Raw genomic sequence first — 27,989 nt, 5'->3', positions numbered from 1 at the left:
GCTCCCCTCTGATTTTGATTGATGTTGCCACCCAGAAATGACAGCATGAGTAATTTTCATGTTTGGTAATGGATATGAACCAGATCCTCCAGACTATAATGGAAATTTAAATGTTGGGTTTGTGAAGGAAAATACAGTTTGATTGTCCACCAGCTGTATTTTCATTACATCCCATCCAGTAGTGCTGAAAATGTCCTATCGGGTAATCAGTACCTATTTTGCCTCATTCTAACTAATAGTCCAGAGTATCAGTGGCAAATAAAACATTCTCAAAACATTACTGACCAGAGTATGCTAAATGACTGGGATAATTTTGATGTCAGTTCATTAATGATTGGATACGGAATCAGGTATTAGCTTGGACCAATAAGTATCTTTTTCTGTGGTGAGGGAAATGAGAATTGGGGAAAATCCCTCTTCAGAAGTGTTGAGACATGGTCATAGAGAGATACAGCAATGGAAATGGGCCTTTCAGCTTATTCTGTCTGCATTGACCAACGACTACTCATTTTACATTAATCATACACTAATCCCACTTTTTATTCTCCCCACATTCTCATTAACTCTCCCAAGATTCTGCCACTCATCTACACACTAGGGGCAATTTACAGTGGCCAATTAAACTGCCAATCCACACGTCTTTGAGATGCGGGAGAAAACTGGTGCACCCAGAGGAAGCCCACATGATCTCAGGGAGAATGTGCAACCTCCTCACAGACAGCACCCAAAGTCAGAACTGAACCAGGTTCTCTGATGTTGGAAGGCAGTGGCTCCACTAGCTTTGCCACTAGGCTGCCCTTGACTAAGTCATAATGTCGGTAAATTAAGAAAAAAACTATATTACCCTTGGTATTACAGGTTAACTATATTCTTCCTAGAATACCAAAGGGTGTTTAGTAAATGGTTCAAAGCATTGACAACAAGATTACAGGGGCTCACTTTTAGGTCTATTTTGACAAGGTAAAATCCCTGTATCCCTAATAAACAATAATCCGATGTTCAGAAAGCAAGTCTTACAGAATTCAGGGAACAAAAATCTGACTTTATATCCAATGGCAGCAACTGTTACATTTTTTGTTTATTGATTTTTCAGGATGCAATCATCCCAAAGCCTATCCACCATCAATAAGTTACAAGTATAATGCAATTCTCTCTATTTACCTGGATGAGTGCGCCATAACAGTCAAAAAAAGGTAAATCTCATCCAGGATGAATAACCTCATCAACTACTCTAAACATTCATTTGTTCCTCTATCATTGCACTGTGGGGAGTAAAGAAGGTTGACAATGTTCTGGCCTTTAAAGCTAATGCATGGAATAGTAATGTTACAACCTTATGGGCAGAGTGACACTAACAGTCCTTGAACTCTGTATTTGCTGCTTGCATGAACACAAATTAGAAAATGGTTTCTCAGGACTAGGTCGACATCTGGCAGAATACTTTCATTTGGAGAAATGGTTCGGGGTCTGGCACCACTCCTATTGTGTGGCAGGCAGGTTCAATCAGCCATATGGGCTGGTCCTACTTCTGTCCTGTTATTCTTCTGAGATGGCCCTTGGAAAGCAGCATACTAGTTCTGATAAATGGATTGATGTTGAGCGGAGATAACTGATTTTGATGGGTTTGAGTCTTTCCCTCCCACAACTCTGTTAAATTGAAAAGACTAGTTGGGACCTCTAGCTTTTGTTGCAGCACACCTAAGGCAAAGATACAACCAAGAGGAAGGCAATAAGTAAGTACCTCAGCTATATTTCTCTGATAACTTGGTCAACAATCCCTTATCTAAGAGTTCAGGCTGGACAAAAAATATCTGGAGATGATATTGTATTTGACCCACCCTAAAACAGGACAGAATTGATGGTCAAAATTCAAATTCATCTCCACATAATTTTCTTCCAGCCTCTGCACTCAGCTGCATTAAGAGGAATACCTGCCCAATGTAATCAAATACTCAATACAATAATATATTGCTAACATCCCAAAATCCAATTAACCTTGATTCTTTCTCTTGCACCATCTAGTTCCAGGCCAGTACGACAGGCACGGTAGTGTAGCGGTTAGCGTAACACTATTACAGCACCAGAGAACCAGGTTTAATTCCCACCACTGTCTGTAAGGAGTTTGTGCGTTCTCCCCGTGTCTGCGTGGGTTTCCTCCGGGCGCTCCGGTTTCCTCCCACTTCCAAAAGATGTACGGGTTAGGAAGTTGTGGGCATGCTATATTGGCGCCGGAAGCTTGGCGACACATGCGGGCTGCCCCCAGAACACTCTACGCAAAAGATGTATTTCACTGTCTGTTTTGAGGTACATGTGACTAATAAAGATATCTTATTAAGTGTTCCTTTTCAAGCAAAATATTATACAGTACATGGACCAAAATCACACTGCATTCAAAGATGGGTTTCTACCTCAGTTGGCATGATATATGGAGGGCATTTCATATGAATATATCAAACTTTCATATGCAGCATGCATTGCAGCATTTTCTATAAAAAAAAGTACAAAACACTGACTTAATTTTATCCTCCTGTGCACATTTTATGGAGTTTATGAGGCTTGGCCAAATCCATAAGATTGGAAAAAAGCTAACATGCCTTCAAGAATGGTTTGAGGGATGAGCCCGTATCTTACAGGCCTGTGGGCCTTATTTCTACCATTGTGGAAATCCTTTAAAGTACTAAGAGGGACATTCCAGGTGTAGAATCTTCAGGTTTGGGGAGATGGGGTCGAGGTAAAAGAGGAGGTGGTATTGCAATATTAATCAAGGAGTCCAGTGCTATAGTAAAGAGGGATATCCTAGAAGGTTCTTCAAATGAAGGTATATGGGCAGAGATGAGAAACAAAAAGCAGACAATCAATTTGCTGAGGGTGTACTACAAGTCTCCAAACTGTCAGTGGGAGACAGAGGAGCAGGTATGTAGGCAAATCACAGAAAAGTGTAAAAATAATAAGGTAATAGACTTAACTGGGATCACCTTACTGTGAAAGGCTCAGAGGAGGCGGAATTTTTAAAATGCATTGACAAGAGCTTTTTGAGCCCATGCATATATAGTCTTACTTGAGAAGGTGTAGCACTGGACCTAATCTTAGGGAATGTAGAGAGAAAAGTGGAGGGCTAAGTGTGAGAGATTTTGGGAGAGAGTGAGCATAACCCTGTAAGCTTTAAGGTTGTTATACAGAAGGACAAGGATGGCCTGGAAACTAAGGCCCCGAACTGGGGCAATGACTGATTTCAATATGAAATACAGCATACAGCAAAAGTGGACTGGGAGCAAATAACTGTGTCCAAAATAATTGTCTATTGAAAACAAAAGCAAATAATGAATACAAATGTACACAAATTCCTAAGAATCTTGTCAAATTTAAAAAAAAATTCCGGATACAATGTACTATATAGTAATGTGAAGCAATGATGTAGAAAGTGGAATGTAGCAGGCATGGGGAGCAGGAGGAGGATCTTGGGGTTCTAGCAGACAGGTCATTAAATGCATTAGCATAATATCCCCAGAATGTCTAAAAAAAAGCAGTGTTTTGGAATGTGTAGTAAAGGGACATGTCATTAATATTCAGAGAAGTCATTTTAATTCTGCACTTAATCTGATATGATCATATCTGGAGTGACCAGATTTGGTTTCCCTATTTGTAAAAAGATTTTGAGTTATTTAGATGGGAGACACAATGCTTAATCATAAAACCTAAGAGAATCTAAAACTTTGTTTAAGCATCCAGAGAAAGAGAGAGATATGGATGAAACATTTGGTCAAGTTGAATTCAAAATAGTTTTTCTGTTGTGAACAGAATGTAAATAGAGAATATAATTTTTACAAATTAAGGAAAGCAAAACAAAATGCTAAGTGCAGGGAGACTTTTGTTAACCAATTGGATATTAAATACACTAAACAAAAAAAGTATTGTGTTTCAAGTAGCAACACAATTGACTCTTTTCAATAAATGGATGTTATGCTAATTGGAAGTGCTTAAATGGAACACTGAGAACGCACTGAAGGTCCCATCTTGCCTGAAACTACTATAACTTTTTTTCACACTTGTAACACAGTGGAATTACCGCTAATGCTTTGCTTCTAATTTTACTGTTTTGATAGGATCTCTGAGGAAAACAAATATGCCCTCATAATTCACTTAAAATAATGTGAATTGGAAGTCAGAAGTTCCCTATCTGAACAGTTGCCAGTGTTTCCTGCTGCTTCAATGCTGGTATAGAACAAAAATACAAACAGATAGTGCTGAGAATACTCAGCAGGTTGAATAGCACTAGTGGAGAGAGAAACAGAGTTAACATTTCAGGTCAATGACCCTTATGATTTCTCATCTGCTTAGTATTTCCAGAAATTTCTGTTTTTATTTCTGATTTCCAACAGCTGCATTATTTTGATTTTCAAAAGCTGGAGGTAACTCACAGAAAGAATAAAAATTAAACCCTGAGCCACACTGAATAGTTTATATGAATTGCCTAGCAGCCAATGAGAGCCTTATTATATTTCCAACTGCAATATCTGTTATTTATGAAGCCAGCAAACATATTGTGTGGTATAAATTTTATATATTCTGTAAATAATTCCTTTAACTTGACATCTGGGTAAAGAAAAAGACAAAAGTTTGATGGGGGTAACTAAGAGGTCAATAAGAGATTGTCTGCCACTGTTAATAGAACAGCCAGAATTAGAATCTAATCTGATCAAGGTGAATAGATGAGTTTGTCAGGATTTTGAAAAAGCAGGATTGTCTAAAAGTGGTGCTACTCATGGTGGTACTCATTATTTGTTATCACCACAGTCACTCAAATGAAAATGCATTGCTTTAGATCTGGCCAAGAAAACTAATGGACTGTATTGCCCTGGATTCCGGCCCACTGCTAAACTTGCTGCCCGCATTGGCTGCCTGCCTGCCTAGCTGATCTTCCAGACCCTAGAGTCCTCTCGCAAAGTGAAGCAGCAACTAAGCTTCAGATGGCAGCAACATGATGACCTTTTGAATGTTTGTTGTTGTCAAAGGCCTTTGACAATTTTGTACATCTCTGATAGACATATTTAAAAACTGTTCAAACAGACTTTATAATTATAAAATACTTATGGAAAAAGTAAATTTAGTTAAACATACCTTAAGGTATTAGCAATTAATTAAAGATGTTAAGATAAAGTAAAATAAGCAAGAAACTTACCTGTACTTGGATTTTCACTAAATTTTGATGATGTTTAAATGCATGGCATCACTATTTCTTACATCATCTTTTCTGGATTAAAGTTGAGAGACCAGATGTAAAGTACATCTGGGCTCTCTGCTCCATTTACCTGTACTCTACCACTTGACTCGATGGTAAGTGGTCCCTTAACAAAGGGGCTGCATTTCATATCTCATTTATACAATTATCTATCTCGAAAGATTCTGGGACACCTTCAACTGAGCATATTTTGGTTTGGAGGGTTGGAAGAGCCAGTTTTCTTAGCAGCCCACTATTCCCTCCTCCATTTCTAACTAGATGTTTATAGATTGCAGTGGAAAATACAGGACTCTTTGTAACTCAATCCTAGAGGTGAGGTGAGAGTGACTGCCCTTGACACCAAGACAGCATTTGAACAAGTGTGGCATTATGGTGTCCTGGTAAAACAGAAATCAATGGATATCAAGCAGGAAACACTTCAGTGGTTGAATCATATCTCACAGAAAGGAAGATGGTTGTTGTTGCTGGAGGTCAATCATCCCAGCCCCAGGACATCACTGCAGGTGTTCTTCAGGGCAGTGCCTTTGGCTCAGCTATCTTCATCTGCTTCATCAATGACCTTCCTCCCATCATAAGGTCAGACATGGGGATGTTTGCTGGTGATTGCACTATGTTCAATGCCATTCATAACTCCTTAGCAAATGAAACAGTCTATATCTGCATGCAGCAAAATTAAGACAATATACAGGGAGGGGCTGATAGGCGGCAAGTATGATTCACAATGCAAAATCATCTCTAACATGAGTGAGTCTAATCCTCTACCCTTGATATCCAATGACCTAATCTAACCATCACCAAGTCCCCTACCACCAACATCCTGAGGGGCATCATTGACAAAAAAACTCAACAGGATCAGTCAAATAAGTACTGTGACTACCAGAAGAAGTCAGAGGCTGGGTCTCCATTAATGACCTCCTGATACCTCAAAGCCTTTCAACTATTCCATTTTTGCCAGGATGAGTGATGCTCCAACAACTTTTGCAAAGCTCAATGCCATCCAGGAGAAAGTGGTTTGCTTGACTGGTACCCCAACAACCACTCGAAAGGTCATTCCCTCCACTAGTGCCGCGTGACTTCAGTCTGCACCATCTACAGATTACACTGCAGATACTTATTATGCCTCAGATGGTTCTTTGAGCCTCCTTTGCTTTTTAAAAAGACCATGTCTATCTCCCCAGCTTTGCTTTCCCACCCATTCCCCTAATCCCTTGATTCTACTGGATTCATATTATCTGTTAATCTCAGTCTTTATATGTAGCTTTGAATATATAACAAATGGGCTCACACAGACCTCTGGGACAGAGAGTTCCAAAGATTCACAGCTTCTTGAGTGAATTAATTCATCCTGATCTCAGTTGTAAATGTATGACCTCCTTATCCTGAGACCATGCCTCTCTAATTGCAGACTGTTCCGCCAAGGGAAATGAACTTTTAGCAACCATCATGTGAAGCTTCATCACTAACCTAAACTCCACAGAATATAGGCTGCCTTATTTCATCATTCCTCAGAAAGCAGCCTTCCTGTTCCCAAGAAGTAATCTAGAAACTTCCATTTCATGCCTTCAAAACTATGAAGTCCCTCCTCAGGCAAAGAAGTCAAAATTTACATCTTCCCCTAAATACATAAAATCAATGGGATATGGAGCACAGGAAAAACATAACTCCTTACGGAGATGGTACTGTTCTCTAAGCATGAATTATTACATTACCTTTGTCCAATGTTTGAAAATTGATGGAACCACAAATTTGTAGATATACTCATAGTAGACACATGTCTGTGTAATGCAGTATCATTTTTGTTTCAGTAACATTTGGTTCTGGTGTAAATTTGAGACCTTAATTTGGTTGGAACAAGCATGGCAAATAAGTTATCCTATTTCTATTGGAAATATGCTCACCTTTAATGCTTAGTCTTGACTTCCTTTCATTTCTGTTTGAAGAGAGGTTATGAAGGAGAAGTGCTCATGGAACTCAGTATCACCAGTGTTAATTTGATATTATGTTGGCCTGATATCTTTGCTGACTATTTGGGGTTGTTGAAGGACAAATATTAATAGTATGGTAAATTAACTTAATTTCAGTATCCTAGAATATTCAGTTCATCATAAAAGGATGATCGGCTGAGTAGCTCTTGCCAGTATTTGAACCCAATCAAGCCAAGCCATTTCAAGTTAGTCCTGGGGCCACTGTGTCTGGCGTGCACAATAGTTCCTGAAGCAATATTGTTCCTCACCATGCTCGAATGAGGGATGCATTTGTTGTCGACCTGGGCCTTGATTGATTTGGCATGATGTCAGAGAAGTTGCTATGAATTATCAAAGGTGATTTTCAGGTAGAATGACATGATGACAGTCACTTATCCAGGGGTGGATGGCCATTGGTTTGCCAGGAGCTCATCCACCTTTTGACAGGCATTGTTTTCAGCTCACTTGGGCATCCACATGCTCACCTTAAACCAGGTAACAGTGGTCAGATTGGTGAGCAATCAAGCATTATTTTTCACTTAATGAAGTACAAAAACAGTATACAAAAGCTGATATAACAATAGAGTACCAATCTGAGGTATATTAAATACTGATGAAATAAAAATGACACCAAAGGGTATTTTAATCTTGTCAATCAATCAATCAATCAATCAATCAATCAATCAATCAATCAATCAATCAATCAATCAATAATCAATCAAAAGATTGTCAGTTACCTCTCGTTGCTCTCTTCTACCACTGGGAGGGAGGGTAGCTGTGTCTGCGGGTTGTGGGGGCTTCCTTGCATATTGTGTACAGGGGATGGATGGTTGGGAGGATGAGAAGAAGGAATGATGGCTGTTGCTGTTCCACATCGGCTAGAATGTGTGCTGGAAAACATTCCTGAAGACAAGAAACATCAAAGTACAACATTGTTTAATACAGAAAGATTTGTTTTTTTCAATCCTATAAGGTCATGCAAGCATCACTGAAAAGGTCTGCGTTTAAATACATCCCTTCACAATCTGCCCCCTCCCTGTATCCTTGAGCTGTTCTTGAATCACTGCAGAGTGGTGAACGTCATCATTCTCAGTCACCATATGGTTACTGTTAAACAAGATAATGCTTCTCCTCAAAAGGGAATAACAAAAGTTGTCCTGGTATGAAAAATGAACAAATCCAACATCCAAAAATAGATGTAATAATTATTTCTTCAGAAAAATGTTGAATTTGAAAATAAAACTGTCAGCGTATTTTAAAAGCCCACGGTTAATGTCGTTGGTTTCTATTTGTCAGATGAAGGATAATCAATGCAAAAAACAAACTGCTAGAGGACTCAGCAGATCGAGCAGCATCTGTGAATATTCAATTATTTTTGTTAGAAACAACCCAAGAAATTAAGAAAGTTCTGAATTCCCAATTTTGTATTATATGAAATGCTAGGTTTCTGTGAATTGTCTACATGATTAGGGTTCAAAATAGACCTATTCCTTTTCACAAGGAAGTAATTACAAGATTCACAAATGTAGCAGCTATGTGAAAGAGAGTTTATTCTAAATATGGTGTAAGTACTGTATAACTGTATGAGGAATACAATATTTGTGTGAATTACATTATAAACCCTTTTTTAAAATATGTATGAAGCACGATACCAATCTATGTGGATACTAATATTGAAAGCTCCAATAAAAAATTATGTTCAACAGAATACTTCTTGTATTTGGATACCAATGAGAGTTAGATCATATTGTGTGTAGGTGGCTGATTAACTCTACTTAGAGTTGAATAAAAACCTAGACTGTGGAATATAGATTTCAAGATTTAAATATATATGCATTCTAGTGTAGATTATAGTATGTAAACAGATATAAATTAGAATGTAAATGAATGACATTATGGTACCAAATACAGGATGAAGTATTTTGTTATATTTCATTTCAAGACTGCCACATTTTACTTAAATTACAGGATAAAGGGGTGGAAATTTGCCCTTGGTCACATGATATAGTAGCATTTTGCAGGTTGCTTCTAAAAGTCAATTTCATTAGGTTGAAGGAAAACTTCTTTTGAGGTGGAAGGAGCAGCATTCTTCTCTCTGGTTCCAGCCTGGTCTGACTTCCCACACCTGGTGATCATCTCCATTCTCCAGATTAACCTGTGGACCGTGGCACGGAGTAAAATTGGTGATGCACTCACGGGTGCGTGGCATTGCTGTGACTGATTACCACTCGCAGATCCCTTAATTTATTCTGCTGAGGTCTGATTGTAGGAATGCCCATGAACCTGTATTTTCCAGTTAGATGCCACTCTATGGAATCCTATCTGGTTTCTGACACTAACAAATATAAAGGATGTTCTATTTTTGAAAGGGAAACTCTCCCAAAGTAATAACTACACTTGAGATAAGAACCCATGTCCTCTGAATTGATAATCAAGGCTTCTGGGTTACTAATCTGCTTATGTAGTCATGACACCCAAAGTGAATATTCAGTTTTAATTCAGAAAAATCCTTTAATGGCATTCCAAGTACCAGCCTAAACATTCACTAATGGCCACATTGCTACAGAGCATACCATCTACAAAAGGCTTTGCAGCAACTCCCAAACACGCAACTTCTTCCACTTAGAAGGGCAGAGGGGAATGGGAATACTATTAGCAAAGGGTTCCTCTCCAACTACCACATCATCCTGACTCGGAAGAACATCATTCCTTTCCTGGTGCTATCTTTAAATCCTGCAACTTCCTACCCAACAACACTGTGGGAGTACCTTACATGGAAAGATGGAAATGACTGAAGGTGGCAGTTCACCACCATCTTTTCAAGGGGATTTAGGAATGGTCAGCAAATGCTGGTCTTGCTATTGATTGACATGTCCTGCAAAAGTGATTAAAATATGGAGGGAAATATTTTATAAGACCAGTAATGATATTTAATGATGTCAGAACTAAAACCCTATTTTAATTCTTACGTTACTAAATTGTAACACTTTCCTTCTTTTTCTGAAAAATTATTACGTAAAGCAAAAACATGTGTATTAACCACTGAACATTGGATTCCATGGTTTTTTATACTCATGTTGAACACCAACAAAATCAAATAAAGTAAAATTAGGCTTACTTTTAATAATGGTCATTTATACAAGAAACATTCTTTGCGCCATTGTGGTATATCAGGTCCACTTCTGACAGTGAAAGGTAAAGTTATTTATAAGTAACTAAATACACTTGTAAATGCCTGTGGTATGCAGCACAATAACAACAAGCTTGCTGCAATACATTTACATTAAATGCTGCCCGGGGGGGGTTTGCTCATTGTCTGGATCTTTTAGATTAGCAAAAGTCTCTTTTTTTTTATTGCTGCTGCATTGCTTTTAAGTTTGTCTTCAGACACTTAAAGTGATTGACAGATGGAACAATTGATTGGGCACGGCAGAAAAAACGTTATCAGTAATGACCATTGCTTGTGCGTCTCGGAGATTTTGAGATTAATCTGAAGCTGGTGCCTGTGGTATTAATTAGAATTTGAGATTACAGGATTGGTTGTAGATTCTTTTCTCCTTTACACAATTGTAAAATAGGATTGCTTACAGAAACTATATACACTAATACAGTTATAGGCTGATATGAAAGTAAAACAGCTTTGCATTAATGTCAATTACCAAGCAATGCCAGTAAAGCATTTACTATATTTTACAAACCAACTCTTGTTTTTATTTCCTCAGTTTTTGGCAGGGAATTGGTGAACATACACAATTGCATTGCATTGCTTTGCTAATACATTGGAAACAGTTTAGAGATGATCGACTGGAATGGTTGGGTTGTCTGGTGATGAAACGTTGGGTAGGCTAGGATTGTACCAGCTGGAGTTTAGCAGGAGGACTTGATTGAAACATATAAGAACCTGAGGAGTCTTGACAGGGTGGATGTGGGGAGGATATTTCCCATTTCAGGAAAACCTAGAACTAGGGGTCACTGCTTAAAAATAAGGGATCAACCAATTAAGACAGAGATGAAGTGATTTTTTTTCTCTCTGAGGGTTGTGAATCTTTGGAACACACCTCCTCAAAGGGCAGTGGAAGGAGAGTCTTTGAATATTTTCAAGACAGAGGTAGATAGATACTTGATAAACAATGTGATGAAAGGCTACCATAGGTAGCTGGAAATGCAGAGCTGAGATTGCAATCAGTTCAGCCATGCCCTTACTAAATTTCAAAGCAGACTTGAGGGGCTGAGTGGCCTCCTACTGCTTCTAAGTTGTATTTATGTTTGTACATAATTAAAATTCTAACTCTCCATTCTGTGCTATTGCGCCAGTGAACCATTCCTAGTCACTTGGTCTTTTGACTAGGAACAATTCTTGTACTTTCTACTGCATTTATTCAATTTATTCTACTCTCTTCTGCCATTTAGTAGCACATATCCTCCTTTTACACTGCTCTTCAGTTATCATCGATGAACTTTCAAAATCAGCTGGCAAGAGCAATAATTTGAACAAAACCAGCAGACCAATGTCTTTGTTTTCTGCTTTTAATCCTTCTTATTCTATTGGTGAGATAGATACTGTTGAATGGCAAGGGCTCAAGCTTGGATTCCAGGTTATCTTGCAATGCAGATTTCTTGGAGAAAATGGGCCTATCTCAGATCAAAAGAGTTAGAAGATCACATGCCTGGTTTGGGAACTGTGCTATGGCAAGCTTGATAACTAAGTACAAGTCCAAGGTATCCAATTATTCTCTGGCCAGCTGGATTATTAAAGGCACTTTGAGAAGTAGATGAGTTTGAGAGAGCAGATATTTCACTCATTTGGCTTCATGTGAACTGTCAAAATAGTGATAGTAAGGATGGTGCATTCTGAATAGGTAGCAAGAAATTTATCTGTGCTTTCTGTTGGAAAGTTGTTTTTTTAGTAGGTTAATCTTTAGCAGTATACATGGCACATCAGGGAATCTGTAGACCTTGTCTCTTAGTTAACCTTGCATCAGTTCTCTGGAAATACTCAGGCTGGCACAACAGAAAGAATGCCCGTTGTGTTTGCAGTAAATTGGAAATGGAGAGGTTCTCAGTGAGATACAAAAGATAGTGTTTGCAACAAATGAGAAAAGTTTTGCATACTTTTTTTCCTGTTAATGTTTAAAGTTAAACAGCAGAGAAACCATTATGTACAGACTGACTACCAGGTACCCATCAATATTAATCCCATTTATCAGCACTTGGCCTGTAACCAGAGTAGGTTTAATCATCGGAGGCACGCTAAACAACTGAATGCAATAAAGATTATTCTACTCCTCCAGCAAAAATAAGTCTTTTCTCATATTTGCAATGTTCTTGTGTAAATTATAGCTAAATCCATCATGAAATTTGATCCTGGTCCACACTGTATATGGTACACATTATTTTGTGTATTTGAAGGCTATAGACAGTGTGGGCCACTTACACGAGGAGAGTTGAGGCCTTCTTGAGCATTAGTTAAAAGGAATTTGAATTCACCTGGTCTACTGCCCTACAGCCCAAAGCAGCTATTTGTTGTTTGGCAGGTAGGTTCTTTTCTGAAGTAGTTTTATTAGTATTCACTCCCTGCATTCCCTTCTTACTGCTAAATTCATCAGGGTTCATAGTAAAATGTCAAGCTGACCCTCCCCCTCTCCCCCCTCCCCTCCCCACCACAGCCCCAGGTCCAGCTGACCAGACAAGCCATTGACCTTTTCACATTTGACCGCACATCTTACTTTCTCAGCTCCAAAATCTCCAGAGGCCCTGAATTCTGTTGCTCTGGATGCCAATACCAGACCTGATCCTTTCCCTACACTCTCTCCCCAATCTACAGTCTAACTGATTTACTCTGTTTGCTCTGTCTTGCATCTTGCACACAACAGAATTTTGGTGTTGGGATGCCTCGCAGAAATTTGGTGCAGGGCCCCTTTCACACCATTTTGTGCCCATCAACTTTATTGAATTCAGTTATGTAGTTTGCCTCCAATCATTCTTCATGAGTGTTTGCATGTTTATGAATTGCTGCAGTGGCAAAGACATGCAATAGAATATTAATGAATTCTCCTTTAAATCAACACAAATTCCCAATCCTATTCGCAGTGTGTGGATTTAGTTATGACTGCATTAGAAACATTGCTTTCCTGACCTAGATCTTCTAAAATTATTAAAAAACTCTACGAATACACTATTCTGCAAAGGCAGAATGAACATTTGAAAACTTAATGGACAATGACATTTCATTCAATGTATTCATCGGCTTTCTGTCAGAAATGTTAGCATGAAATGGATATACTTAAATGTGTGAAGTAGAAAAAAAATGTGGTCAAAAACAAAGCGAAAGACCACAATAATTCTTAATACTTGTTACAAGCAGGATCCTTTTTAACACGGGACATAATTATGTTTGTTTTTGTTTTCTTAACAACAATTCAGTGTGGTATTGGAGAGCTGCATCTGTCGATGAAAAGGTACATGATAATATAAATTATCATTTGGGTAGGGAAGGAAACAAATGAGCTGTGTAACATTGTGACATCATATTTGAATAATGTCATAAGGGACACTGTTTACACAATAATTAAACAGAGTTTTTCATCTTTAAAACAAAATAACAAAGCAGCTGTACCCATAATGATTTGACAGTGTGAGATATTAAACTTACAGAACATATACCTGGAAATTGGAATTCACCAATATTCAATGAGCTAAACGGTTGTTTTGTTCAGTACTAACCCCCAATTGGGCAACTCCTCCACTCCCTGTCATAATGAAGTAGCAAAGTTCCTGTAGAGGTTCTAGCTTCTTCGCCATTGCCTCTCAGTATCACGGGAAGTGAGTCACACAGGGATTCTGTGCGCATCTGATGCATGGACTCAAGATTCTCAATAGCACCACAAATGCTCCTTCTCTACTTTGAGGAGTCAAAAGCTCTGATAGATTCAAAAGCAATAATCCTTATAGAGAGCTTGCTGATAGGCAGGGCAAGAAATCCTGTTGTAAAAATTCTTGATTCTGGAGATCAATTTCTCAAGTACCTTGAGAAATTTTATTATGTCAAAGGTGCCCCATAAATATAATACACTACTGTTGTTCAGGTGAGGCAAGAGAAACGGAAACTGCAAAGAGGTTCTTTTTCTCCAGTCTTACTTGTTCACGGTCTGATTAATTCCTGTTCCGGTGCTGCAGTCAAAGAGGAAACACTGTTTAGAAGTTGTGTTATTGTTGACAACAGAGCAAATATCTATGTAAAAAGACTGTGTTTGTGTACAGTCTAATACATATGGGTCTCAGTATTAGTTATCGTAATTTACAGAAAAATACATGAACGGATCAACACCTTTATTAATCACACTGCTGCTATGTCTGACTTTCTTTTAAACCGTGAATTCTGCATATTCTCTGATGCCTATAGAACAAATAACGAAAAAAAATGGGAAAACTGTTGATGTATTTCATCTTTTGGGTTGAGCAAGTAAGTGACTTATTTTCATGCCAAGCATGTACCAGGTGTACAGTGGGGACTGTGCTCTGCTCATCTGAGGAGACTGATTAAATCAAGTGAAACAGGCCCACTGACAGTAATAATCCTCATAGACAACTTGCTGATAGGGATGATAGGAAATTTTTCTTAAAGATATATTGCTGCCCCATTATGTGGTTGGACACTTTCCATGGGTTATCTATGGAGTCGTCAGGATGTGGACTGGGATGCTCCATTTCCCTGATGCTACGTTTGCTCAGCAAGCAAGCGACAGGATGAATTTTTCAATGTAACTTGATCTGATCTGACTTATAGTAGCGTGGCCCCTGTTAGTTTTGCATGGTCTGGATGCCAAAAGTGAAATCCACTCCAAAATTGTGCTCTATTTCAGGAGGAAATCAGCAGTTCAGCTCCTTCTGTGATTATTGTCTCATTTGCCCTGTTTTTCGTATAAGTTTTACCTTTTTCACTGCTTTATTAATCGTCTTTATTGCCCTTAGCAGGCTGAAAACATACATAAACTTTAAGTAATTCAATCAAATTTGTTCAAAATTTTAACCTGCCTTTCCTCCCTCTCAATACTGCTTGACCTGCTGCAAGATATACACTGCTGATGCAGTGACTCAACCCAAAATATTGATATATCCCTCTTGCCGCCACAAATGCTACTCGACCCACTGAGTTCTTACAGCAGTTTGTTTTTTGCTCCGGGTCCCAGCATCTCAAGTCTCTTGTTTCACCTGATGTGTACTTCAATGATCTTCTGATTATATTTTAAATTTCCAGTATGGGCCAATGTTTTTTCTTTTCCCTTGCTCAGTAAAATTACCTGTTGCCACTGATAAGACTTTGGACATTTCCAGCTCTCAGAAATAAAAACAATTTTTTTGAAAATGAAGGAAAAGCTTTATTATTGCAATTTGAGCCAGCAGATCTTAAACAATGTCATACAATTTATAACAAAATATTTACTTCTAATCCTGCTTATTGGATCATTCCTATTTACTTCCTTTTTTTGTTGTGTCGTCGGAGAACTAAAATGACTGGTATCATGAGGATGTGCTTGTGCTTACAGATTGACCTGCTCTTGCTTTATGTGTGAGGGCCAGTTAAATTTCTGGTCAAGGTATCCAGGATGTGTTAAAAGCTGTAGACAAGTCATGAAAAATGAAGAAGGAAAGATTACTGCTGCTGGAAAAAATTCTTTGAAAAACAAAACTGAATAGAGTGTCTGAATTTTCTTGAATAAGAATACACACACACATTTTATTTATATATATATATATATATATATATAGACACACACACACACACACACACACACACACACACACACACACACACACACACACATATATATATATATATTTATGCGCGTGTGTGTTGTGGGGCTGAGGCCAAAGAAACTTTTATACAAGCATTGCAAAGCTATGAAATGCACAATCAGAACTACTGGGTGATACAGAGACCATGGCACCATACTGTTTAGCTTGGAAAAGTATAGAGGCAAAGGTCTTGCAAGAATTCAGCACAGTTGAAGTTCAAAGTTCACTGAGGTAGGGATGCAATGGGTGTCTATAGAGGACTGATCGTTTGAGGTTAGAGGGCAAAACTGAGTAGGACAGTGAAAACACTGCAAAGGCTGAGAACGAAAGCAGAGATGTCTAACAAAAGTTACAGGGAAGAAGGAACTGGACAGGCATTGGAACCTAACAGCTGTTGTAATCTGCAATCCTTGCTGCTTGAAAGGAAAGAAAAACCAGTTTGCTAAAGGAAAGGATGAAGTGGATTCACAGAGGATACCTTTGAGACAGTGAGTCAATGCTACCGAAGGTAAAAGTTGAGAGCATGCACATGTGTAGCAGCACACCAATGAGCATGGATCTCACGATCACTTAAGAACAGTGAGGAAAACTGAGTATCTTAGATATATTTGTGACTTTGGGTGGATCCAAAATATGTAGGATGGAATTTCAATAGGAATTTCTAACAGAGGAATTGGGAGAACAGGTGCAGAGCATACCTATAGGAGGCATGTTGTTTGTGCATAGGAGCCACGGGCACTCTGCAGCTGCAGCGAGGCACTCCTGGCGGGAGGTTGCCAGGGAGGTCTCTGTAAGGACATTAGTACAGACTCTGAACACGACGGAAAAGTAGGTGAAGTCTTCTCATTGTGCATGGTATTTGGAAGATCTTAGTATACAGCAGTGGGCAGAAAACAGATGTAGCAGAGATCAGCAGCAGCTGGAGTGATCCTGAGGCTAGGAAGCTGACAGAGACTGTGACTTCCCTGGACGATGTAGTGAAAGAATACTTGTGAGGTTATTTTCAAGTTCACAGGAAGTAATAGATTCAGAGAAAAGAAAGAATTTAAATTTGAATGTTGGCTCTTTAAACAGCATGGATTCAGGGAAATAGGGCATGGAAAATCTGGTTGTGTTGCGAGTAAATAAAAACAAATGAGGTTGAAAATCTTACTGCAGGTACATTTTGTGAGTTTCGACATCACTTGGGAACTTTTATGCTGCAAGTGAAGTGCAAGGAGAATAAAAATCATGCCATAAAAAGAGAGGAATTTCCCAGCAACACCCAGATATGTGCACTAAATTGCAAAATTCCAGGTTAGGCTGATTTTCAACAGGCCTGAACAACTTTCTAGCTCTGTGAATATTCCTGCAAAGTTAATTTTTCTTTTGCTTTGTTTTGTTTACAATAAGCGGAAGTAATGAGGGAATAAATCTGGCTTTGTCAAGCCTATTTAATTTTTGGTGCATTGTCCAAAATTGAACTCGATATCTTGCAATCTTAATGGAAATTTTAGTGGTTTAAAAGCCCTTATCTTCTGTCACATGCTTTAATTAATAGAATGGCTTTCTAAATTTATATGTTTAACATTTGCAGGAGCAATCAATCAGTCAACAAGTGTTTGTTTTCTCAGCAGTGGAGTGCTAGAGAAAGACAATGTTGTTTGCCATCAAATTAGCTCAGAGTTTGGTATTAGAGACAAACCAACTTTTGTCCTGTCACTCCAAGAGGTACTGAATGCAGCCAACGGGATCTGTCTAGTCAGCCTGCTGGTCGATAATATGCGAGGACTATCAAAGTACTGAAAAGAATTCAGCTATTGTCTGAAATAACATTATTCCATACAGTATTAATGCTGTGATGATGAAGGGATTAAAATGATGAATCCACTTCCTCAACCCAGCTGGATTTTCATATGGCAGTCATTGCAAGAATGAGCATCAATATCCTGCTGACTTCTTCTTTAAAAAGGAAAATTAATATATTTTAATAACATGAGCTAAATTCTCAAAACTAGGAATTTGGCTATGTACAGCATTGTAATTGAATTTTTTTGTTACGGCTAAAAGGGATTTAGTCCAAGACATGAATCTTTGAGACAGAGACACATAATGGCTAAATCTCTTGTCTCTCTTTTTTTTATTTTAATATTATTGACTAATGGATCTTTGACATTTGCCTTTGGGTTCTTGTGTATCCCAGTGCACTACAGGACTTCACAGTGCACCACTGTCCTACACATAGATTTTCCAGCTCTATCAGGCTCTAGGATCAGGTACTTTTTTAGGAAAGTGGGTATCTATTTCTGGGATGTCAGTCAGTGAAGTTCAAGAAAGCAATTCACTTAATTCAATCATGGAATTCTTATTGAAATTACAAACCACAAAATCAAAACAAAAGTAGTTTATTAACATTGCTGAAATACTGTCTTTGACTCACTCCCAGCTCTTTTTAAATTTTTAAAAAAATAACCTTTATACTTAACCCTACAAATACCATTCCGGCTCAAGGTAGACCCATTGCTCATAAAAATAATCAAAATATAGCCCTCAGAAATGGGGCTTTTAATTGGGTAGGAAGCTTCATTAATAAAGCTATATTTCATCCTCTAATAACATAGAACTAAAACTTAGTATTGGCAACAATTCTTGTCCTGGAATGGATGGGCCCAAGGCTTGGGCTATTGAACCTCAAGCTTCGTTCTCATGAAAACTGGCAGGAATCAACAGATAACTTGGATTTCAACCTTAGCCCATTCTAGCATTGGCAGTGGGTCTCATGTAGGATTTGACATATATGGAGGCCTTTAAGAAAGAGAGCAGAATTGGAAAAAGATAGATACAAATGCAAAAGGAGTTTGGTGATCGGCAGATGGCAACATTGGTGTTTGGCAGTGGCCATCAGTCATAGGTGAGGATCAACATCTGGATCCATATTTAGGTGAATTTTTAAAACTCTTTTGGGCCTTTTCTTCCTAGACTGCCCCTTGGGATTTGCTTCCACTCCAGTTCTGTGGTAGCTGATAGGCCAATATAGATCCACAGACTCTGCCACAGGTGAAACAAAAGGATCTCCATGGAGCAGGCCGGTAGATAGTTTAGAAGCTGGTGTGCTTGTTCCACCATTTATGTAGGGAACATCTTTGAGGTCCTGAAGAACTGATTAGAAGTTCACGGGGCATCCCAGATACTTCTCAATTTTGATTGGTTACACACCAGGGATTCCCACGAGTTGGTGAGGATGTTGATTTTCAAGGAGGCTTTGAATATAGTCGGAGTATTCCCTCTGTCCTCCTGGTAATTTCTTACCATAAAGGAACTCAGAGTAGAGTGACTGCTTCATAGCTCTGGAGTTGGGCATGCAAACAATGTGGCTTACCCAATGGAGCCCACTGATGCTGGGCAGGTTAGCCTGGAGCTGGAATACTGACATTAGTTTGCTTATCCTGTGAGTAAATTTGAAGGATTTTGCAGTGGCAGCTTTAAGACACCTGCTTGGATATGTCATGTCTTTAAAGCATTTAGGGTAGCAAAGATCTTTGTTGCCGGGTAGAACATTAGTGTTGTGTTGGGTTTGAGAGTCTGCTCTTTGAACAGTATTTCCTTCAGATGGCTAAAGGAACATTGAAATGAATCTTATCATCAATTTAAGAACAAAATCTTTTTGGTTAAACCACATGTAGCCCACATGTTGACTTAAACATAGTTGATACAGCACTTGCAACATGCAGGATAAACAATTCTGTCTAAGTGCTCTCCTATAGGTATGATTCCACATTTGCAAATGTAAAGGACAAAGCAGCCACAGTACCTCATTTTACCAATATGGCTGTTAGTGCCCAGAAGGCATATGATGAGCACATGCATCCTGCCCAATTTTTTGATTGGTTACATACCAATTTTCACTTGTAAAAGAGCACATGATATTGAATTTCTAAGTCTAAGTTTTTAAAAGCCCGAAGGCAAAACACTAAATGTTTAATCTTGAATTTTAATTGGATAGATGGCCTGAAAAACTACAATAGATTGAGATAATAGATAGACTTAAGACGAAAGTTGGTGAGAAAGAAACAGAGTTAATGTTGTAGGTTAATGCTCTTTCATTGACCTGAAATAAAAACGTTGTCCTTGTCTCCATTGATGCTACCTGACCTACTGAGTATTTCCAGAATTTCTGTTTTTATTTCAGATTTTCAGCACCTGTGTTTTTTTCAGTTATTTCATTCTCAATCCACCTGTGGTCTCTTTGTCCTCAGCAAAATTTTAATGCAAATTACTGTAAACTTCAGGAAAATTACTTAATCTTTTGAAAAGGCACTTACAATCTTTTGGATTGAGCTGAATAATTACAACTAATGGTTCGTCTCTTCATACTTACACCTTTTCTAATCCACTACCTCTTTTTGCACCATCATCTAATTTGGCTGATCACATCTCCTGCCTATTAGCTGATTACAGACCTTCCCCTTCGTTCCTTCCTCATGATTTCACACTTCCCCTTGCAACATAGAAACTTATTTTATCTTTAACATTTTCTAGTTCTGATAAAAGGTTAATTCTGTTTCTTTCCCCACAAATGTTGCTTGATCAACTGAGCATTTTAAGCATTTTCAGTTTTTATTTCAGATTTCAGGCATCTGTAATATTTTCCTTTTGTTTTAGTCAATTCAAAAACAAGGGGTTAACATACATAAATTGGAAGAAGTAACTGAACTGAAATGATATTTGATAAGTAACAGTAACCAGTCGTGGAAACTTTAATGGAAATAAGAATCAACAGTGATGTAAAACAGGCTGCTGACTGATTCATTATCACCCATTTTACATTATCATACAAAGCCCAGATCTATCCCATTTTACATGTGAAGACTGTGACTTGAACAGATTTTTGACCTTGAGCCAGAACTTACACCAATGAATCACAGCTATATTTTATAGCCAAGGCAAGTTCCTCACTCTACACCCCTTTTTTGGAATAAATACACTTACACACTAGGTATTTAACAAATCTGATGACTTGAATTATTGTTCTCTGGATTTATTTCTCTCAGATGGACTTGCATAATTAAAATGGATTCTGCTAATGCTGCAGTACTTAGAAAGGTTAGGTTGTCGCCACCAGAGTCTGTCAATCCACATATATCATTTCAGTTAAGCTACTTCAGCAAAAGAACTATTTTATTTAATCAACCATTGAACAAAAGCATAGGCAGAAAAAGAAAGCACATTTAGGACAGATGTTAATCACCGAATAGACTTCAAGTCTGGCCAGTTAAGTTGATTGATTATCATTACCATGGGATACCTTGAGGCATACATTTGACTGAAGTCATTTAAAAAATTTAATTTACTTAATCTATCTAAAATTGAAGAATACTTAATGCAACAGATCTAGTTTATCACACCCATTATTGCCTTTGCAGTGATTTTTTTATTTATCATGTAGTAAAACACAATCATGGTGAAAATATCACTCGGTCTATGATAGACAATCAAGGTATCAAGTTCAGGACATGTCAAGAGGAAGGAATGTTAAGTTGATGCATTGCACAGTATACCTGTATTCAAAATGCCATACCACTTGACAAGATGGATTATGTCAGTAAAATAAGCTTATTTAGAAAACAAAAAGCAATATTGTAGCAACATATTAGATATTATGTAATTAATTTCCATTTTGTCATGTTTGGAACTGCTGTTAGTCATATTAAAGTATTTTCCCATTTGCTGTTTGCATTGACTAAAACAAATAACAAGGAAAACAAAATTAATTTGCAAATAATACTTAATGGAAAAGAGAAATAATGCACTGGAAATTATTTTAGGAAATTCCCACCTGTGTGTAAAAAAAAGATTACTGTATTCTTTTTGGTTAGGAAAGTGGGTAAACGTGCATTTCATGTTTTGGGAAAGTAATTATATTTTCTCTTTTCCCTCTCCTGGTTTGCTTGTGGTCTGCCTCAGTTGTGGCTTACAGATAGAATGATGAACTTCTTGGCTTTACAAAGGCTGCTCTATAAATTGCATCTCTGAAGACAGGCTCCTCTGACTCCTACATTTGGTAGTATTTGAAGAAAATTCATTATCTAGTAAAACAATTGCCATTTCTCCATTGCAACTGCTCATTTTTTGTTATTCTCTCATAACTGTACTATTTTATGTATTATTTCTAAGTTCTGAAAATATCATTCTATACTGTATGTCCTTTGTGATCCCTAAGTTTTCAATGAGTTAAAATCAATATCGATTTTGCTTTTGAAAAGGGTTTTCAATCTTTTTTCAGGACCTCTAAATACCTTTGTAATCTAGCTCCTGTTTCTTTTAAACTTAGTTTTGTTCTGCAACATGGGCCCTTGCCTTTCACCTAAGAAGCTCAATAAAAGAAAATAGATTGGTTAGAATGTCTCATCAATCAATGTGGACAAATGCATGACCTGCACACAACACCTCACTACAACATTGTGTGGTAGATTTTGCAGTGATAATAGAATGAAGATCATGTGGGTTTTGCAAGAAACAGTCAATGCTCTAGCCCAGATCCTTACCCACGTGATTAAACCCATCGCAGTGATGCAAATATTGTTCTTCTTGCCATCAGTGTTCAGACGCACTCTGACTACAACTAAGTTGAGCATGAAGGGAATAGCAGACATGACCTTATGCCCTACTATTACCTTCATTAACATGGAAATTCAATACACAAACCTGTTCTTAATATAGAAGAAACAGAGCAATCGGATACTTGTAGCTTCTTTGGATAAGGAAAGATGGTAGTAATGGAAAGCACCTGTCCACTTTGCAATATGTATCAATTAAAGATGAACTTTTTCCTACTGAAGTAACAGATGATCCCATAAATAATAAAGTGAGATAGTTACAAACCCACTTGTAGCTTATATTTGCAACCTGTTATCCCATTTTATACCTTGGAACTGCCCAGGGTCAAGCAGGAAGCTGACATTTTATTGTGAAACCTTTTTGTTTTTTCAGGAAGGGGGGGTAGGAGAGTGGGCAGTGTTTGCCACTCTCAGATGGGATTGCTGAAGTCTTACAGGAAAGTTGAATAGAAGAGGGAAAATGCATATAATTAACAATTCTGATGTAAAGTGTAACACCTTTAAATTAGAAACTACTTGCTGCGTGTGCTCAGCATGAAATAATGCAAGGCAGAAATTGGTGTATACATATATAATCTACATACAAAAACATCTATTAAAATAATAGATTGCTAATCTTTTTTTCCTTGAGGCTCTGGTTGTGAATTCTAAAAGCTGCCAGCTCCAAATAAGCATCAGATAAGGAACTGAGTAAACACAAACACACTGAAATTGACTCACACAAAGAGTGGAAGTGGGGAAGAGGGATTTAAATAAGGGGACATCTCCAGTAGTACACAGATGCACACACCAATGAAAGGGAGATGGGTGGTGCTGGATCCACAAAGCAAGCATCTTTTCTCAGTACTGCCAGCTACTTTAATCCGTATAGGCTTCTCCAATATCCATTCTATTGCTCATTGTCAGGCTCAGACACATGTCCTTTGCCAGTATTGTTGGGATGGAACTGAATAGTATGTCATTGATGGAGTACTTGGTTGCACCCACCTGTACTTAGCTGTGTATATTTCAAGCTGCCTGTCATAACCTGCAGGAAATTCCAGAAACATTGAAGGCAATATGTTTTTCATTGCACTTTGGTGTACTTGCACTGGCTGGTGGTAAACATAGGTCTCATAACTATACAATATTAGAATTTTCAGTTACTGCAGTATCTTCTTGGATATGTACCTGCATAAGTAAATGTATTTACCTAAAGGACTGGAGTGCCTGTGGCAAGTTTTTGGATTTAATTGTATGATATTGATAACAGTTGTGAAATCCCTCTGCTTTTATAAGAGAGCGTTAGTTTAACTTTTTAAAAGTAAATTAATTATTATTTAAATTTTCAACAGGTCATTTATATGATGAAAGGCAACCATCATACCTGTGCTTGTCTAAACACCAACTTGGAGCCATTTCCTCTTTTCCTAATTCCTGCCATTTTGCTCAAGCCTTTTGTATTTTTCGTCTTCAACCACTTATCTAATTCCTTCTTAATTCATTCAGCTTTAGATATCACTTGAATTGAAGCACAAAGTATTCTATAAGTGTCATCACTGTCCAGTTTACAGAGAAGGTAACAGAGAAGAAACCGTGAATATGAATTTTTGTCCTTTTGGAGCCCAAACACAACCAATCGCTGATTTAGTGCAATGTCTTTTGACCTCCAGAGATTTCAGTTGGAAGAATGCTTCTTCCCTTTGGTGGCATATATTTACATTTCAACTAAATCTAAATCTCTCTGTCACATCCATAATCATATGCAGCAGCTGTCTGACATTAATCTTGCATTGAATTAACAACTAAGAACTTATAATGTTTATTGGATGGCATGTGCCAAAGCTGAAAAATGTCACAAAGGTGCAATATTTGAAACTTTTCTAAAACTGGATTAAAAAAAATTGTGGACAATTAGTAAATTGGCTTTTTGTGCTGTTAATATACTTAATCAATTTACACTCATGCACAATTTTTTTTCTGAATGCTGAATAGCATGGTTTCATCAGGTAAGTAAAACCTTTAATGTACAGCTCTTTTTACTAATTTTACTCAGTAATTCTTGATTTTGACATTAGTTCTCTGATAATAATGGGAAGGTAGGTCAAAGGGTGAGTCATGTGAGTTATTGGTTTGCTTAGAAGAGGGAATGGGCCACCTGGAATGCTGGGTAAACTGCTTGAATTTGATGGCGGGTCTTCATTTTCATTTTTTCTTTCAGTTTTCTGGCCAGCAGCTAACCTGAGTAACCTTTGGTTGTGGGTTGGACAGGCAATCAAGAAGAGGGTATACCAGAAGGATTTGTCATTTTATGGTGGGGGGTGGTGGGGGGGGGAGGGTAGAAGTGTTTTGTTCAAGAGAGGTTACTACCATGTACTTGGGAAGATTTACACAAGTGGCCATGTTCAAATGGCTTATTCTCCTCTCTACCCAAAACCAGTGCTGGAAAAGTATTTACTGGTATTTACTGGCTGAACTTGGCTGTCCTTGCCTCTCTTTAACTGATGAGTTTCTTAAGTCCTGGAAAACCTGGATGACCAGTGTCAAATTTACTTGCCTGGAAATAACAAAACACCAGGAACAGAGATTGATCAGCAGCCCTGGCTTTCAAGAGTGCCCTCCTCAGATGCCCCATAATGGTGATTTGTTGTTGGGTTTTACACTTTCCCATTTAACACCCCCTACTCTCCCTTCTCCAACTCTCTGGGAGGAGGAGGAAAGGCACTGGGGGAAGGTTAAAGTTACCCCACAGGGAGTCTTCAATGGAAATGGGTTCTATTCCCCAAACCAAGTGGAACATTTAACTACAGTAAAACACGAAGCTCTGCCTTACATTTCAAACCTTGTTCTGTGGGTTAACAGCCACTAAGTGTTAAAATTGATTGATTAATTTAATGGCCTTGTAGAAACAGGTATAGCAACCCTATACTTAGAATTGAAAAAAAAATTACTGTGATATTTCTCGGTGCTTAAGAAAAATACCTGAATGATACCTCAGTCACAATGACATTTTTCATTCTATTCAAAGTAAGAAGTGACTTTCCACATTTGGAGTTGGTGTTTATTTTTGTAGTCAGTTGAAGGTAAAATTATGATACTTTGGGTATTTCACAGTGGTGTCACCTAACAAAACTTCTGTTGTTTTAAAAGATGTTGCAAAATGTATTTTATAACAAATGCTGAACTATCACAAACAAGAAGTTACAACTGGGCTTTTATTCTTTTCCTTTTTACTTGATTGCTCTCTGAATGTGCCTGTGTAAATGAGATGCAGATGCCTGTAAATTATGAATACCGATAGATTCATGAATGGCATACAAGTGCTGCAATGATATTTTTCACTCACAAACCAAGCAAAACTATGGATCCTTGAGCTGTGACGGCGTGTAAGGTGGAACACAACTGAATGGTCATCTGCAAGACCTTAAGGCATAGGAACAGAATTAGGCCATTCAGCCCTTCAAGGCTGCTCCGCCATTTGATCGTGGCTGATTTATTTTTCCTTCTCAACCCCATTCTCCTGCCTTCTCCCCATAACCTTTGACACCTTTACTAATCAAGAACCTATCAACCTCTGCTTTGAATATACCCAGTGACTTGGCCTCCACAGCCATTGGTGGCAATGAATTCCACAGATCCACCACCTTCTGCTTGAAGAAATTCCTCCTCATCCTTGTTCTAAAGGGATGTCCTTTTATTCTGAGGCTGTGCCTCTGGTCCTAGACTCCCCCACTACTGGAAACATCCTCTCCGTGTCCACTGCATCCAGACCTTTCAATATTTGGTAGGTTTCAATGAGATCCCCCCTCATCTTTCTAAACTTCAGTGAGTACAGGACCAGAGCCATCAAACACTCCTCATATTTTAACCCTTTCAACCCCAGGATCATTCTCGTAAACTTCTTCTGGACCCTCTCCAATGCCAGCATATCCTTCCTTAGATATGGGGCTCAAAACTGCTCACAATACTCCAAATGTAGTCTGACCAACACCTTATAAAGCCTCAGCATTATATCTTTGCTTTTATATTCTAGTCCTCCTGAAATGAATGCTAACATTGGTTTTCCTTCCTTACTACTGACTCAACCTGCAAGTTAACCTTTAGGGAATCCTGCACTAGGACTCCCAAGTCTCTTTTCACCTCCAATTTCTGAATTCTTTCCCCATTTTGAAAATAGTCTACGCCTTTATTCCTTCTACCAAAGTGCATGACCATGCACTTCCCTCCATGTATTCCAACTGTCACTTCTTTGCCCATTCTCTCAACCCGTCCAAGTCCTTCTGCAGACTCCCTGCTTCCTCAACACTACCTGCCCCTCCACCTACCTTTGTATCTTCTGCAAACTTGGCCACAAAGTCATCAATTCTGTCATCCAGATCATTAATATCTAACATGAAAAGTAGCGGACCCAACACCAACCCCCGCGGAACACCACTAGTCAACAGCAGCCAACCAGAACAGGCCCCCTTTATTGCCACTCTTTGCCTTCTGCCAGTCAGCCAATCTTCTATCCATGCTAGTACCTTTCCTGTAGTACCATGGGCTCCTATTTTGTTTAGTAGCCTCATGTGCAGCACCTTGTAAAAGGCCTTCTGAAAATCCAAATAAACAACATCCACTGACTCTCCTTTGTCTATCCTGCTTGTTACTTCCTCAAAGAATTCCAACAGATTTGTCAGGCAAGATTTCCCCTTAAGGAAACCATGCTGACTTCAGCCTATTTTATCATGTGCTTCCAAGTATCCAGAAACCTCATCCTTGATAATGGACTCTAACATCTTACCAACCACTGAAGTCAGGCTAACTGGCCTATAATTTCCTGTCTTTTGCTTCCCTTGCTTCTTAAAGAGTGGAGTGACATTTGCAATTTTCCAGTCCTCTGGAACCATTCCTGACTGTAGTGATTCTTGAAAGATCACCACTAATGCCTCCACAATCTCTCCAGCTACCTCTTTCATAACCCTGGGGTGTAGTCCATCCAGTCCAGGTGACTTATCCACCTTCCGACCTTTCAGCTTCCCAAGCACCTTCTCCTTAGTAATAGTGACTACACTCACTTCCGACCCTGACTCTCTCGAATTTCTGGCATGTTGCTGGTGTCTTCCATAGTGAAGGCTGACACAAAATGCTTATTCAGTTTGTCCGCCATTTCTTTGTTCCCTATTACTACTTCTCCAGCAACATTTTCCAGTGGTCCGATGTCCACTCTTGCCTCTCTCTTACTCTTTATATATCTGAAAAAATGTTTGGTATCCTTTTTTATATTATTGGCTAGCTTACTTTCATATTTCATCTTTTCTCCCCTTATTGCTTTTTTAGTTGCCTTCTGTTGGTTTTGAAAGCTTCCCAATCCTCTAGCTTCCCACTAAATTTTGCAATATTGTATGCCCTCTCTTTTGCTTTTATGCTGTCTTT

The 27,989-nt window shown here is 38.3% G+C and overlaps 1 protein-coding gene across 1 annotated transcript in view; it reads right to left on the bottom strand.

Moving 5' to 3' along the window:
• glis3 (GLIS family zinc finger 3) overlaps positions 1–27,989 on the bottom strand; it is a 388,168-nt gene that overhangs the window by 67,600 nt on the left and 292,579 nt on the right. The window contains exon 8 of the mRNA XM_052020524.1: positions 7,941–8,106. Within this exon, the coding sequence (XP_051876484.1) occupies positions 7,941–8,106 (166 nt within the window). The remainder of the gene's footprint in view (positions 1–7,940; positions 8,107–27,989) is intronic.

The sequence above is a fragment of the Pristis pectinata genome, chromosome 7, assembly GCF_009764475.1.
Source record: "Pristis pectinata isolate sPriPec2 chromosome 7, sPriPec2.1.pri, whole genome shotgun sequence".
Taxonomy (NCBI): domain Eukaryota; kingdom Metazoa; phylum Chordata; class Chondrichthyes; order Rhinopristiformes; family Pristidae; genus Pristis; species Pristis pectinata.
The sequence above is the reverse complement of the archived record's forward strand: the minus strand, read 5'-3'. Positions and strand labels throughout refer to the sequence as shown.